At 47.4% G+C, this 15,642-nt stretch overlaps 1 protein-coding gene across 1 annotated transcript in view; it reads right to left on the reverse strand.

Annotated features, from left to right (window-relative positions):
- LOC146786204 (cytochrome P450 2J5-like) overlaps nucleotides 1-9,110 on the reverse strand; it is a 647,500-nt gene extending 638,390 nt beyond the window's left edge. The window contains exon 1 of the mRNA XM_085635780.1: nucleotides 8,585-9,110. Coding sequence (XP_085491906.1) covers nucleotides 8,585-8,761 — 177 coding nt within the window. The 5' untranslated portion in view covers nucleotides 8,762-9,110. The remainder of the gene's footprint in view (nucleotides 1-8,584) is intronic.
- Between the last annotated feature and the right edge of the window lie 6,532 nt (nucleotides 9,111-15,642).

The raw sequence follows: 15,642 nt of genomic DNA on the forward strand, positions 1-15,642 counted from the left end.
TTTTGGTCATGCCAAGCTTTTTGGAGTTCTTGGCTTGCCTCAAGGTTTTTAGAAGCCTTCTTCATATACTCTGCCATCCTGGAGCGGAGACCAAGTACATAATCCACTATGTCTAGTTTGGGTTGTCTGAGAGGTCTCTCCCATCCTTCCTTCACCAAACACAGGGGTCCTCTTACAGGATGCCCAAACAAAAGCTCAAAAGGGCTGTAGCCAACCCCCTTTTGTGGGACCTCTCTGTAAGCAAACAGAAGGCAGGGTAAAAGGATGTCCCATCTTCGCCTAAGCTTGTCTGGTAATCCTTTTATCATTCCCTTTAGGGTCTTGTTGAATCTCTCAACAAGCCCATTGCACTGTGGGTGATAGGGTGTGGTGAACTTATAGTTAACACCACACTCCTTCCACATTGCAGTCAAGTATCCTGACATAAAGTTGGCACCTCTGTCAGAAATGACCTCCTTTGGAAAGCCCACTCTGGAGAATACTCCAAGCAGGGCCCTTGCCACAACAGGAGCTGTTGTGGTCCTCAGGGGAATTGCTTCTGGGTACCTGGTGGCATGGTCCACTATCACCAGTATGAATCTGTGCCCAGATGCTGTTTGTGGGTCCATTGGTCCTACAATATCTATGCCCACTCTTTCAAAGGGGACCCCCACCACAGGTAGTGGTATGAGGGGGGCCTTGGTGGTGCCACCTGATTTGCCACTGGCTTGGCAGGTGACACAGGAGCGACAAAACTCCTTAGTATCTTCTGACATATGGGGCCAGTGAAAGTGAGGGACAAGCCTGTCCCAAGTCTTGTTCTGGCCTAAATGTCCTGCAAGGGGAATATCATGGGCCAAGGTTAGAAGGAAGCCTCTGAACTTCAGTGGTATGACCAACCTCCTGGATGCACCAGGCTTGGGGTCTCTAGCCTCTGAGTACAGTAGCCCTTCATCCCAATACACTCTATGGGTACCTTGAGCATTCCCTGCAGCCTCAGCAGCAGCCAGCTGTCTGAGGGGTTCAAGAGAGGGGCAGTCTAATTGAGCCTGCCTCAGATCTGCCCTGGAAGGTCCCCCTGTCCCAAGAAACTCAACCTGATCAGGTTCAAGTTCTTCTAGGACAGTTCCTTCAGGGCTCTCAGAATCATCCTCCTGGGAGGGCTGATCCACCACCTGAGGCAGGGGGGAAGGCACAGCCTTAACCCTACTGCTCTTTCTCTTGGATTGTGACTGGTCCATAGTTTCAGGATCCAGCACTTGTTCAGTGTTGCACTTTTTGGCCTGTGACCTGGTCACAGCAAGGACATGTGCATCTATCCCCAGCATTTCTGCATGGGTCCTATACTCCACTTCAGACCAAACTGAAGTTTCAAGATCATTGCCCAGTAAACACTCTACAGGAAGGTCTGAACTAACAACAACTTTCTTGAGGCCAGTTACCCCTCCCCAGGAGAAGTTAACAATAGCCACACTATGGGAGGTAGTGGCATTGCTAGCGTTGGTCACTAGGTAATTCTCACCTAGTATGATCTGTCCAGGGTCCACAAAAGCAGGTGTCACCATTGTGACACTAGCCCCAGTGTCCCTGTAGGCCTGAGCCATTCTTTGGTTGATAAAAGGTGTCTGTCTGTACTTGCCCAGGTTACTGGGACCTACAGTAGAGGACAAAGCTAAGTCCCCATCACAGATCAGGACAGCCTGAGTAGGTACTCTGACTAGGCCAGAATCCTCCTCAGTTCCCAGGGTTAACCCTACTACACCCTTTTGCTGGGAACCACCACTTACAGCTGAACTAGGGGGTACAGTTGCCTTAGGGGCAATGGTGGTTGGGGGCTTATCCTTTTTGGTGCACTCACTAAACCAATGTGAGGTAGACTTACAATAGTTGCACCATGGTTTCTTTTGGCCTTCTTTCTTCTTATCCTTTTTGGAACCACCCTCCCCCTGAGCCTTTTGGGGGCCTGGTGAAGACTTCTGGTCTTTTTGTTTCTGCTCATTACCCTTCTGGTCTGCCTTTTTCTGATCACCGCCCTGGTTCTGGTTTTTCTGCTTAACTCTAGTCCTGACCCATCTATCTGCCTTCTTTCCCAATTCTTGGGGAGAAGTCAGATCAGAATCAATCAGGTGTTGATGCAATAGCTGGTTTTGACAGTTGTTAAGTATTTGTTCTCTCATGATCAAATTATACAATCCTGTATAGTCCTTAACCTTACTTCCCATTAGCCAGCCTTCCAGAGCCTTACTGCCACAATCTACAAAGTCAGTCCAGTCCTGAGTCTGTGTCTTCTGGGTATCCCTGAACAACAACCTGTAGTGTTCAGTGGTTAGGCCAAACCCATCAATCAGAGCACTCTTCAGGACAGTGTAATTATCTGCATCCTCATCACTAACTGTGAGGAGCTTGTCTCTTCCTTTCTCAGAGAAGGAGAGCCACAAGATAGCTGCCCACTGACTTTGGGGTACCTGCTGTACTTTGCAAGCTCTCTCCAAAGCAGTTATCCATTTGTGGATGTCATCCCCACACTTGTAGGGAGGGACAATCTTGCTCAGGTTTCTATTATCATAGTGCCTGTCTCTATCTCTAGGAATGTTGCTGCCACCAGTGGGTTCTAACCCACTTAACTTTTGTTCTCTAGCCAGAGCAAGCTTCTCTTTGGCAAGGGCAAGTTCTTCCCTCTGAATCCTCAGATTAGCCTCCCTCATTCTGGCTGCATGCTCCTTTCTCTCAGGTGAAGTCATTCCCCTGTGAGAGGAAGCATTAGAGATGTTAGAGACATGGGATTGGATGGATTCCCTTGAAGGGGATCTGTCCCTCCTGCTTCTCTGTGAATGTCTACTTGTGGGTCTGTATGGGGGGATCCCATGCAAACTCCCATGTAAACTTAAGTTAGCCTGGCTAAGTCTCCTTACTTGGCTCTGGCTGTCTACCTCCCCATCTGAAGCCCCATCTGACTCCTCTGTGGTGGGTAGACCCTCCTCTGCGCCTAGGGCACCTTCCTGAGATGCCCTCTGAGCATCATACTCCTCTAGGAGTTGTCTTAACTGAAGGAGGGTAGGGTTTGCACCCTGTTTTATTCCTCTGGAGGTACACAATTGTCTCATCTCCTGGAATGTTAAGGTATCATACCTAGAGGGGGTCTTCTGCAGACCTGCCCCTCCTGAGAGAGCATCTACTTGATCTCCTCCCAGAGGCATGATCTAGTGAGGGTGTGGTGTGTGCACCTACCTACACTAGTTGTTTCTACTAAACCTCTCTAGTAGTTGTAGTCAGGGTGTGTTACTCCCTTCAACCTACAACCACTAAGTCCAGTAGGACTTAAGTATTATAAACTATGTTATATGTACCTAGACAATATCTGTGTGATCTTTCAATTTAGTATCTCAAGATTACAATGGTATTACAACAGCAAGCTCAGATCCCACCGCTGCCACCAATGTGAGAAGTTGGCCTGATGTATGATGTCACTAGTTATAGTGTACACCTTATATCAGTCCAAATACCCTTATGGTGATTGGTTGTAAAGTCAACCTTATAGACCAGCTATCCTAGTGGTAGCATGGACAAGAGCAGTCTTAGGCTAAACTCTGAATGGCATGTGAAGCCAGCTGTGATACCATATATAATCCCTTGAATACCAAATGAAAGGACACCACAACAGATATATATATAAAATAAAGTGTATTTATTCTAAGCAAACCCTCAGCACTCTTTATGAGTTTAGAGGTAAGTACAACACAGTCTTATTAATGCATACAGTAAGTCACACAGGTAAGTAATACAGTTAGGCCCTAGGGGCCACGCAAACCATATACTAAGTAAGTGGTATAAGAACCACTGTCACGGAAATAGAATAGGCCTAGGCCTAGGGAATCGCTGGGGCTACACTACACTAGCGTTAGTTAGGAAGTGGGAGGCCCACGGGATTCGTGTGCAGAGTGGAAACACTCGCGCGTAATGCGTAAAAGTCAATAGCAATGTTACAGGTTAGAAATAGATAGATTTAGGACACTTCCGGAGTAGCTAGGAAGTTGAGACTTGAAAACTAGACACTAGGATAGTCACTATCCTGATGAGCACCGGAGTACCCAAGTTACCTAGCCCACAGGCTGCGGGTGCATAGGGGTGAAGATGCGTCGTTTTCGTCGTCGACTCCTATGGATGCCTGAAGAAAGATGCTGACAGGCAGTCAGTGAAGAGTGTCCGGTGGATCCCAAGGCTGGGATCAAGAAGAGAAGAAACCTGCAAGCAGAAGGAACAGAGTCAAGGTCACTAGCCAGTGACCACGTGGAACCAGGAAGGAACCAGGCGATGTCGTGAAGAGTTGCAGGTGAAGGTGAAGCTTGTCGCTGCAGCCAGGAGGACCAGGAAGCGTCGAGGACGACCAGGACCAGGAGGCGAGCTGTCCCACGAAGGCTCTTGCTGTCGGCAGCATCGAAGTTGGACTAGGACTCACCAAGCCTTGGCAAGCGGAACCCACGAAGAACAAAGGACTTGCTTCTGGTGCAGACCAGGAAGGTCTGGGGTGCTTCTTCTTTGCAGAGAAGCGGGAGCCAGTCTGGAGGAGCCAAACCAGCGCAGAAGATTTCAGGGTGCGTCGTCACAGAGGCCACTAGCCAGCGGGCAAGCAACCGGACAGACGCGGCAAGCAGGAAAATGCTGAAGGGCCCCACGCAGGACTCGTGGAGTGTGGGGGGCTGATCTTCGGTGCAGATGGTGCTTGGGGTTGGGGCTTCTCAATCCCCGGTGCACAACTTCGAGGGTACCTCAGAAGCTGCGCTGTAAGTTACTAGCCACTTTTCCCAGGTAGCCGGTCCCACGTCGCTCGTCGCCTCCACGGATCTCAGCTCTGCTGCAGATGTGGATGAGGGTCGGAGAAGTCTGGAAGTCAAGGCTCTGGTCGGGCTCTGCAGTCGGTTCCTCGTAGAACGGTCGCAAAGCAAAGGGTAGTCTCTTGATGGTGCCTGTTTGCACAGGGTAGCCACTCCTTGGCTACAAGGGAGATTCTTCAGTCTTCTTCTTTCGTCGAATGTCGAAGGTCCAGAGTTTCTGTTCAGTTTTGCAGGTTCAGGATAATCTAAAGTCTTGAGGCCCAACTCCCACTCTTATACTAATCTGGGGGGCTGGGATACCTGCTAGGTCACGCCTTATGGGTGGGACCTGGGAGGGGGTGGTTACACCCACTTCCCTTTGTCCAGTTTCGCGCCAGAGCTGGGGCTGGAGTGCCCCAGCGCCGGTTTGAACTGGACTATGCAAGGAACACCTTGTGTGCCCCAAGCATGTCTCATTCCTTTCAGCCCACCCTGCCCCAATACACTAAAGGCTGTCTGGGGAGGTGCTAGCACCTCCCCAAGCAGGAAACCTATTGTCCAGGCCTCCCTGGCTGGGATCACTCCCAGCAGCAGGAGGTCAGACTTGTGTCGTGGCAGCAGCATCCATTTTGTGATGCTGAGGCTTTGGTCAGAGGCTAACAGTTGAAGTATGATTTTAACATGTCTTTCCCTCTAGAAGGGGGGAATAATATTCTCATGTCCAGAAATGGCATGGGGGTATTATTCCCGAGTGTTAGACACCTTACACGACATGCTTTGATAAAGCCAAACCATAGTTACCATAACCGTCTAAGATTATAAGGCACTTTAAGAGTATATGGTAGGCTATATCATAGAACAGCTATAAGGACAAGGTTCCGAAAGCTGCAGACAGGCTCAGCTCATGCTAGAGCACCATCTCACATGTTACCAAGCACTCTGCCTCCAGGATTGTCAAGGCCTGCCATAGGAGTGACTGATAGGTACACATGTGTCTATAGGTAAGTTAGGTATAGGAATACTACACCTAAGCAAGGGGTGATTACACGACCTTGCCCCAGCTGAGTGATCAGCCAGTTGTGTCAAAATGGAAGGCCAGGCCAGGGGTGGCACAATACATGCTGCAGCCCCTGGTAGGCCTAGGGTACACCTATGCCCTGGGTACCTAGGGTACACTGTACAGGGGCCAATAAGGTGATCCTATCCAAATGGGTTATGCACCTAAAGTACATAGTATTAATTTAGAGAGAGAACAGCGGGGCTGTGGGTCTGATTAGCAGGCCCACAGCCACATCTAAGTCGAAAACCAGTAAAGCAAAAGCAAAAAGTGGGGGTGAACATAGAAAGCAGACCCTACTCTCCTACACTTAGGATGAGCAAAACTTCAAGAAAGCTAAATTAATATATAAGACTTATGGAATCTCATGGTAAACATGACCGTCAGGGAAACGAGGATGTCCTGGAGCTTCCAAGTAAGAGTGAACAAGAGGTCAAGGGTCTGACAGTGAACAGGGAAATCAGGTGACCAGATGATGAGCTGGAACCCAAAGGCACCGCAGCGTGAGCTGGAACCTTAAGGATCTGATCCTGAGCAGGAGTCTCAGCGGACCGGAGAGTGGAAATGACCTTCAGTGTCCTTTTAATATGTGGGCCATTAAGAGACCAACTGATGGTGAGAAAGAGTCTGAAGGTCTTAGGATGAGCAGCACCTGTCGGTTCATCAGTGTGAACAGAAGTCGGAAGACAAGAGGATCCACATGAGCTTCTGGGGTCATGTTGGTCAGGGCCAGCAAGGATCCATAAGAATGATCATGAGTTTTAGGACCAGAGAGAGGACTTAGAGATCAGAGGGCGAGTAAGGGCTTAGAGGATCTAAGAGTGAGCAACTGTTTCAGGGACATATTCATTGGAAGATGTGTGAGTGAGCTGCAGAGAAATAATATGGATTCCAGCAAGTGAATAATGCTAACTGTCCTAGAACATTTGAAAAGTTTAATTATTGCAAATGTCTCCCCAGATTAGCTCCCTGATACTATCCAAACAATGTTTCATGAAAGGTTGAGATCTGCAAAGGTGGGCCACTTGCTTTTGGGTGCCCGGGCCAATTTTTGGTCTTGAGTCAACCCAGAACATAGGCTACTTTCAGGCCTGGCGACAAGTGTGATGTCAGCTGGGATGGTAGCTGCTACATGCACAAATGAACAGCATAGATATCCTGAACACTGCCACTCACTCTCACAGATGAGGCTGAAGGCTCCATTGACTTCATACCACTATGATTTTTTTCAAAAGAACCTTACCTGATGTATTACCGTGCCTTAAAGATAGGTGTTTTAAAGTTCATAGTGCACACCCGTTGGACCATTAACTCCTGTGAAAGTCTTTTTCACATGAGTGGCTAGGCAGAGCTCTGTAGTGCACAGTATAGTGTTGTCTAGTCTGAATATGTTTGTTTAGTACAGGGCACTGCAGTATTGTTTACCTCAAGGAAGCGTCTTTTATGACATGGTACAAGTTAATTACCATTTACACATCACAAACCAAATGCACACTACAAAACAAGCAGACAACTCAATGCTAGCAGTTCAAGCACGTTGTTACTTCTTCCACTAAGAGGGGAGATGTGAATGCTGGAAGTATTACCACTACAGGGAACACTGCCAGAAGGCTAGAAGAGCTAAAATAAGCAATATCTCTGAAAAAGCTTGTATGGCCTCAAAACAGTGCGACGGACACGCGTGAGTTATGGCCTGTATTGTGTGTGTTGGTTACCATAACTGGTGAGTTTCCTTCGTTTGCATGTTTGTCAAAACCATCACTGAGATTTTAACTGTTTTTTAATGAACATGTGCACAGAAACGGCGGATAAATATTGGTAAAGTCTGCATTATTTTATTAGTTAGGGGTGTGCAAAGTTGTCAGAGGCCTTACTGCACCGCAAACGTCAGTGCTTTAAGCGGACAGTTTTGTTTTTTTTAAAACATGAAAAGCTGCAAAGAAATGTGTGGCAACAGGAATGTTTCTGCTGCTGCACATGGCCAGGACCAGGCTGCAGCCAATCTTGATGCTGCGACCCTCCCAATCCACAAAGCCAGAGGCGAATGAAGGGAAAGCGATGGAGGTACCGCGTTGGTTGGTGATTATGGTGTTAAACTATCAAAAGCTGACAATATCAATACCTAAAATATCAAATCTCCGCAATCCTTTGTACCACTGCCCATTCATCTTCGTGGCCCACCCATCCTTGTTCATGCCCCCCCCCCTCCCCCCCCCAGCAAGAATCCTAGAAGCGGGCCTGTAAACAGGGGGCTGCTTTTAGCTTCACAAACATTTCTCCTGAGCTCATGCCACCATGGCAACCGATAATACACATACAGGCCGGATTGGCACAAGGATTTTTGCACCGTCGCCAAAGTGACTTCTTGCCATAATTCTGATTTCCCAACCAATCCCCATTTGGGTGCAAGCAGGGGGCTGTGTCTGCCTCAGATGGTCATTCATGCAGTGATTCCATATAAAGTGGGTTCTTAAATGCATACATTTTCCAAAGCAAAATCGTATGGAATCTGTTCAATGCACATTCCCAAGTTTGTGGACCTTGGAATAGGTGAGAATACAGTTTTTACCCTTTAGCCATCATTTCGAGGGCCGAGGGGCACAACCCCAAAATGGTGGGGATACTGCACCCTGTGGTATGAGTATTTTCCAGGTGTGGTATTACCCCAAATGATGGAAGGCAGCTTAGAGTAAGCCCCCTGTGCCTCGCTCCATATTCACCCCGTTTCCCAGCATACCTGCATGAGAGTTTCATGGTGTAGTCTGAAGTTCAGGGCCCACATGCCTCCAACGATAGGGAGTGGAGTCGGTCCTGGTGGAAACTTCCTCGCCACCCACTGTAGATTTAGAAACTGGCCCAGGAGCAGGACCACAGCCAGGGCGACAAGCGCCCACGTGCCCTCCATCGCGTCCATCCTGTGGGGAGCTTTATCCGGAGCTGAACCTGCAAACTCTTTACCTGTCCGTCTCTCAGTCAGGTGTGTCAGGTGTGTCTTGTGTGGATGTAACGCTCTTCCTGCTTTGTCTCCTAATGTCAAACAGTCACAGTGCACACTGTGTACATGGACTGGAGACGTCAGGAAGAGGCGCCAGTTTGCACAGAGCTGCCTTCAGGCCGTACCGAATGCTGAATTTAACCTCTCTTCTCCCTGGGGCTTGCAGCAGAGCGATGGAGCGTGCCTCTGCGTGCACGAGTATTATATTAAGATTGACTCCTTGAGGTAAAGGCAGTATAAGTGAAAAGAAAAACGTCAAGCAACAGCCACATCCCTGTCAGGGTGAACCACAAAAGTCACAAAATAAACCTGTGCTTACCACTGGGTAGCTTGGCACAAAAGCAGTCAGACTTAACTTAGAGGCAATGAGTAAAGTATTGTTGTGGCACAGAAACAGCAGTACATTGAAAACATAACACAAGAAAAATACCACACCAGTTTAGAAAAATAGAGTAAATTGTAATACCAATCAATCAATATTCTTTATTCGGCTGAGTACCAGCCATAAAAGAGAACATCTTAAAAACATTTCATGTGAAAAAAAGTACAATATAATCAATGGCAGTATCAATTAAAAGTAGCCCGGTGTCAAATCACTTGTAACAAGCTGATCACTGATAAGTATATAATCAAAACTTAGCAGCGTTTTAGTCTGATCAAGACCGGGCACACGATTTAACATCTATGTACAAGACCATTTAAATATTACTACTAATTCCCATATGACAATTTCATCATGAAAGTATACAATAAAATACTAATAAGATGATAACAAGAACCCACCGGCCTTACTATACGTACAACATCATATATGCACAATAACCAGATTAATGAGAGAGTGCATAAGCAGCTAACGAATACCATTGATGCTTCCTGTCCAGGAACCCTCTAACCAGTGGGTTGAATAATGGAGGGCTTGGTTCTTCTCATGCGTATCAGCCAAGCACTACCCAGGAATTTTGCTACTCCACACACCATAGCTGAAGAGGTCGTGTCGGTGCAAAGAACCCGCAGGGCCATTATATGACATCTTAAACCCATCCCCTTGCATAAAGGTTTTAACCATATCCTCCTGGGCACCCTGTAGGCGGGGCAGGCAAAGAAGAAGTGCGCCACGGACTCGCTTGGGGCTGCACAACCCGGGCAAGCCTTCACTGTACCTCTTTGGTTATTCCACCCGGAGGTGAAGTCATTTACTGGGAGAATCCCAAACCTGGCTTTTAGGTAGAGTGATCTGTCCAGGGGTTTCTCTATAAAATCGAGGAGCGGTTCGAGTAACCTGAACCATTTAAACTCCAAGAACCGCTCTGTGAGTATACCCCCTTCACCTCTACGAGTATCCTCCATCTGAACCCAATCCCAGTACAGCTTCTTAATAACTAGCTTGGGAGGCGGTGTTTGGCTCTTCCATGAGTCGCTCAAGCCCAGTTGCACAACCAACTGCCTCAAATTACTCAGCCATTTGATCCTATTACCTGTGTTAAGCAGAATAAGTTCATCTAAAACAGCTGCGTAATTTTTAAGCTCCCCGGTCCTTCTCAATCGAACCCAAAAAAGTAATGGGCGAGGGTGCACTAAGTCCCTGAGGGGACGCCTACCCATGTCAAGACGTAATGGAATTAACAGAGTGGAAGCAGGTAGAGCTACCAAGTCTCTCAAAAATGTATTTTCTAAAATAATTAGCTCCGGTATGTTCTCGAACCCCCATAGTTCGGAACCATATAGGGCGGATGGTAATACTTGGCCCTCGTAAATTGCGAGAGTTGGTGCCACGGGTTAACTCAATTACTCCCGCTGTTCTCTCAAGACCGTCCCTGAGACTCTTTTAAAATTTAGTGACAATTTGGCCAGATGGTGACTCCAACTCATCCGACTATTTACCCTGACACCCAAATAATCAAAGGAGTCTACCATCTCCAATAACTCGCCATTAAGCGAGAGATTATTCCTGAATCTCTTGGAGGGTGAAAGGGCCATAAGCTTAGTTTTAGAGGTATTGATGGTAAGACCTCTGTCACTACAAAACACACTAAAACGGTTCAGGAGCTTTTGGAGGCCTGCTGGGGATTTAGAGATCAAAATGGTATCATCCGCAAAGAGTAGGGTAGGTGTTTTTTCCCCTGCCAGGGAGGGCGCGTCTGCCGGTTCCTCTCTCAGATGATCCACCACACCATTCACAAAGAGAGAGAACAGGGTTGGTGCCATGACACATCCCTGGCGAACTCCCCTCCTCACGGGCACCCTCTCAGTCAGTTGTCCCTGGGTGCCCCATCTGATCCTCGTGTAATTCCCCTCATGAAGCCTCACAATATAATCCAAGAATGGTCCTGGGAAGCCCATCTTCTCTAAAATATACCAAAGCCTTGCACGAGGGACCAAGTCGAACGCCATCCTGAGATCTATGAAGGCCAGGTAGAGACTACCATTGTTGATGGTCACAGACTTCCAATAGATAGCAAAAAAACGGAAGACCTGGTCCATCGTGCCCACCTTTTGACGAAAGCCGGCTTGGAAATGAGAAAGAACATGCTCCTCTTCCATCCAGGCACCCACCCGCAGGATAATGACCCTGCCAACCACTTTCTGGATCACGTCAATCAGACTGATCGGTCTGTAATTGGCAGGGTCATCTCTGTCACCATTTTTGTACACGGTTATCACCTCTGCTCCCTTCCACGAATCTGGCACTGGGTGTCCCTTGGAGATCAAATTCATTATTAGGGCAATAAGTTTGGCCCAGGCTGTGGGTTCTTCCAGGAGGAGATCTCCCGGGATTCCATCGGGCCAGCAGCCTTCTTCGGAGTCAGATGTCGAATAGCCGATACTACCTCAGAAGCCAGAAATGGCTCTTCGAGCAACTGTAAGGGAGAAACCATACTGACTGAATGGGAAAGAGAAGAGCTCATCTCCTCCCCTCCGCCATACAGAGCGAAAAAGTGCGAATACCATTGTTGACTGGTTATATGATTAACTAATGGTGGCTTGGTGCGCTGCCTGGCCTTATTAATCAGATCCCAAAAAAGCGATGCATCCTTCCTACTAGATGCACATTTGAGGTCCTGCCAGTATTGTTCCTCCCACTCTCTTTTAGCCCGCACCATTTCCTTCGCATACTCCTTCCTGGCTACTCTGACCAGAAACTGATTCTTTCTGCGTAAGGCAACGGTTAACTCCTTCCTTTTTACCTTGCACTGGTCAGAGTACCATGGATTACTGGTTTTGGGCGGTTTTTTACTCAATCTGCCACTTTTACCCTGGATTAGAAAGTATTTACCAACTTCCTCAATAGCATTCTTATAGACCAGGGCGAAAAGGGGCTCCTGGGCACTACCTGTTCCCGAATCAAGTCCCGCCAACTCTACAGTCAGCTCTTCTATATGCGCCCTAATCCTCGCCAGGTTGTCAGTCTGTAAATGGACCTTGTCCCATTTCAACCTACGGTTACCATTATAAGGGACCACCTCATTTGTTAGCCTCAAGGGGGCACTCTTCAAATCTCCTTTTAGATTACCCCACCTTAGCTTCATACATAGGGGGTTGTGATCACTATCCTGTGAAGGAACCACCTCCATATCTATTAGGTCACGCCACAAAGTGACATCCAATAAAATATAATCAATTCTGGACGGGCCACTAAGCCTATTGAAAGTCATTGCTCCGTCCCGGTCAGAAGGTGACCTACCATTTAGAGCTCTTAGGTTATATTCCACAGTGAGGGCATTAATCTGTATTGCCTTAGATGACCATTTTTTAATTGGGGCTAGTGACAAAGCAGGAATAGACCAGCTAGAGTCCTCATCCTCTGTACCCATGGGATCATCCCCACTAAGGGGTTCAAATGTACAATTAAAATCACCACCCACAAGAATTTTAGAGGATGGGGGGCAGTTAGCTAGTGCCTGTTCTAGAGTCGTAAAAGTACATGGGGTTTTGTCTCCCGGGGACCCTCTAGAGTAGATATTAAATAAATCAATCCTGCTGTCCTTCTTTTGGCCTGCAAATGAAAGGTGTTGAATGTCCCTGCTTGCTAATTCATGGGTAGAGACATCCCAATTTAGTTCAGTTTTTACCCATACATGTAAACCACCTGCAGGTCTGCCCTTCCCACAACTGTAAGCAGGCAACCAAAAGGTTGCATAGCCAGATTTGTGGACGGGGAGCAGGCTCCACGTTTCTTGGAACAAACATACATCAAACTTTTCAATAAAGTTGTTCCATTCTGGAAGAAAAACAATAGTGAACTGGTGGTCGTGCAAAACGAGGAAATGAATATGAAGAACAGATAAAATATAGAGAGTTACTACAATCAACTATTCTAAGTGTGGTTGATAGAGATAGAACATTGTACTCTAGATGCGGATTCCCATCAACTGCCAAGGGAGGCCAGTGTCATCACTTGGTAATCCTTCCTTCTTGTCACTACTCCTCTTAGCCAAGAGGCAGATGTAGTAGGCAAGATCAGAGCAGAGTACAAGTTCAAGAGAGAAATCGACCAAGAGTGGCCATATGTATTCCTGTTGAAGGGTACTGTGTGTAATAAGTGCAGTGCAAGTGAAAAATTTAAAAAGGGAGTTGGACAGGGAAAACTATGTTTATTAAATATCTCTGTTCCAATCCTATTAAAAAGACATGTAGCGGCAACTTTTAGCAAATAGGTTGCGTCATATAGGGGTCGACTAGTTTCAGCCAGAAGGGAATGTGTTCCCGGCTTTCTTCACGACCATTCTGGAAGAGCCATCTTTTTTTGCAACCCGGCCACATTCCAAGATATCAAGTGTAAAACCTCCTTACCTCTAATAGGCTTAACAGGGATAACCCCCTTATTACCACCCGACACACTTAAGATAGGGTCGATGGTAACTTCAATACGATCTAATGAGTTTAGAGGTTGACAACTAACACGTCTACACCCCAAGGACAATGAGTGAATGGTGGTTGGGGTCTTACTAATAACAGGTCTATTGGGAACAGGTGAAACCTCGTTCCCAACATCGGAACCAGTGGCCTCTCCATAAGCCTCAAGATCACTACCCACTAGTCTGGCAACTCCTACACTTCCCCGTGTACCCAGCATGGACTGTGAACTTCAATCACAATCATCCATACCGGCAAACACATCGAACCTATTCCCTGTCTCTAAGGGGGTAAAGGGTCTCATGTGGTCCATTCTCCAGTAGGTATTTCTATTAAATCTAGGGGGAACAATGTTCCACCCTTGGGGGTCAAATACAGAATGCCTAGTGGTGGGTGCTATAGGGATCTTTGGATAAAGTGCAACCTGTTCGTTAGTGTGGGTTGGAGGGAACACCAGGGATCTAGGATAAAAGTATGTCAAGGCACGGGGGCTGATGCAGTTGTTACCATTTCCCGAGGGCCAGTTCAGAATATAATCAAACTGTACCTGGATCTCTGAAATTAATCACAACTATGTCACCCTCGATATCTTTGGATCTGCCTCCAAGCCAGGAGAGTCGCCTAACGTGCAGTATCTCGCCGTTGATGTTCTTATTGATTGGTCTATGTATACTTAACCAGTGCATAATTTTGTTTTTCAACTGGGTAAATCATTCCCTCTTGTTATCTACCAGAATAGGGACCCCCGTCAGAACAACCACCAAGGGCACAGCTTCTGGGGGTAGTTCTACCTGAGGCCCATGGTTCGCTAGAACCCTATTGTGACTGGTGTTACCCCCCTCTTCCCACGTATTCTCTGTGGGTGCCATTGAGTTCCCCCCCGAATGATCATTAACAGGTTTAGCAACCGAATTTATTTCATTCATAGGAGGCACTAGCCTATGTTGATTAAGTACTAACTGATTAGTTGGTTGTGATGTGGCTTTGCTGGATTGAGGGATGTCCTTGGGTACATTGAAGGTGGGTAGTGTAGCAAGGGAGGAACGAGGGACAGCCTTGTACATCTGGGCCTCGACCGAGTTAACCTTACAGCTTAATACGGACTCAATGTTCGTCAGCCTTTGCTCCACCCTCTTCAGACTCTCGATAATAGGCGAAATGATGGATCTGATCAGGTCACCCAAATTGACTAATGAAGCAGTGGGGGGTACTACCAACTGCGACGGTTTAACTGATGTAGAGGGGGCCTCAGAACTGATCACTGCTTTTACCAGGCCTACAGAAGGGAAAGAGGAGACCAATTTAGGCGGGGTTCCTGATGCAGCCACTAACCCCGATTCAATTCTATCGGTAGTCTTTGTGTGCTTCCCAAAATCAGAGTGACTGGTCTTGGGTTTAACCATGCCCGCCCTCTCCTTACATCTTATTTTACTTGGTGGTGGGCCATGAACCTTACCCATGTCAAATTTCTTTGACTTCTTCCTAGTCGTTTTACCGCGGCTAGGGAACTGTGATTTAGAGACAACAAGTGTACTACTAGAACTATGGGGAGGGGTATCACTAATATCCTGAATAATCAGGGCGCCGTTTGTTGAGGAACAATCAGGCGGCAAAAGTGGGACCCTCTCCTGTAAAAAGGAATCATCATTACCACTATAACTACTTCCATCACGGGGAGAGGCCTGGGGAGTAGATTCTTTAGGAGCCCTGAGTTTTAGGTTTTCAACAGAACGCCGGCGCTCTGTTCTACGCTCGGCCATTAGAGTATCCCTCTCCTCAGCCGACTGGACCCGCTTAAAATAATTAACCAGGGAGCCATTTAACAAACCCCCCGGTTTTACCACACTGACTTTATCAGGGCTCTGGGCCATAACAGCACTTAAATCCTCAAGAAGGGGCGAAGTCAGGGGTGCAAGGCAGAATAGTGACAGGGCCCAGCCCAGCCT

Source organism: Triturus cristatus, chromosome 11 (assembly GCF_964204655.1).
Source record: "Triturus cristatus chromosome 11, aTriCri1.1, whole genome shotgun sequence".
Lineage (NCBI taxonomy): Eukaryota > Metazoa > Chordata > Amphibia > Caudata > Salamandridae > Triturus > Triturus cristatus.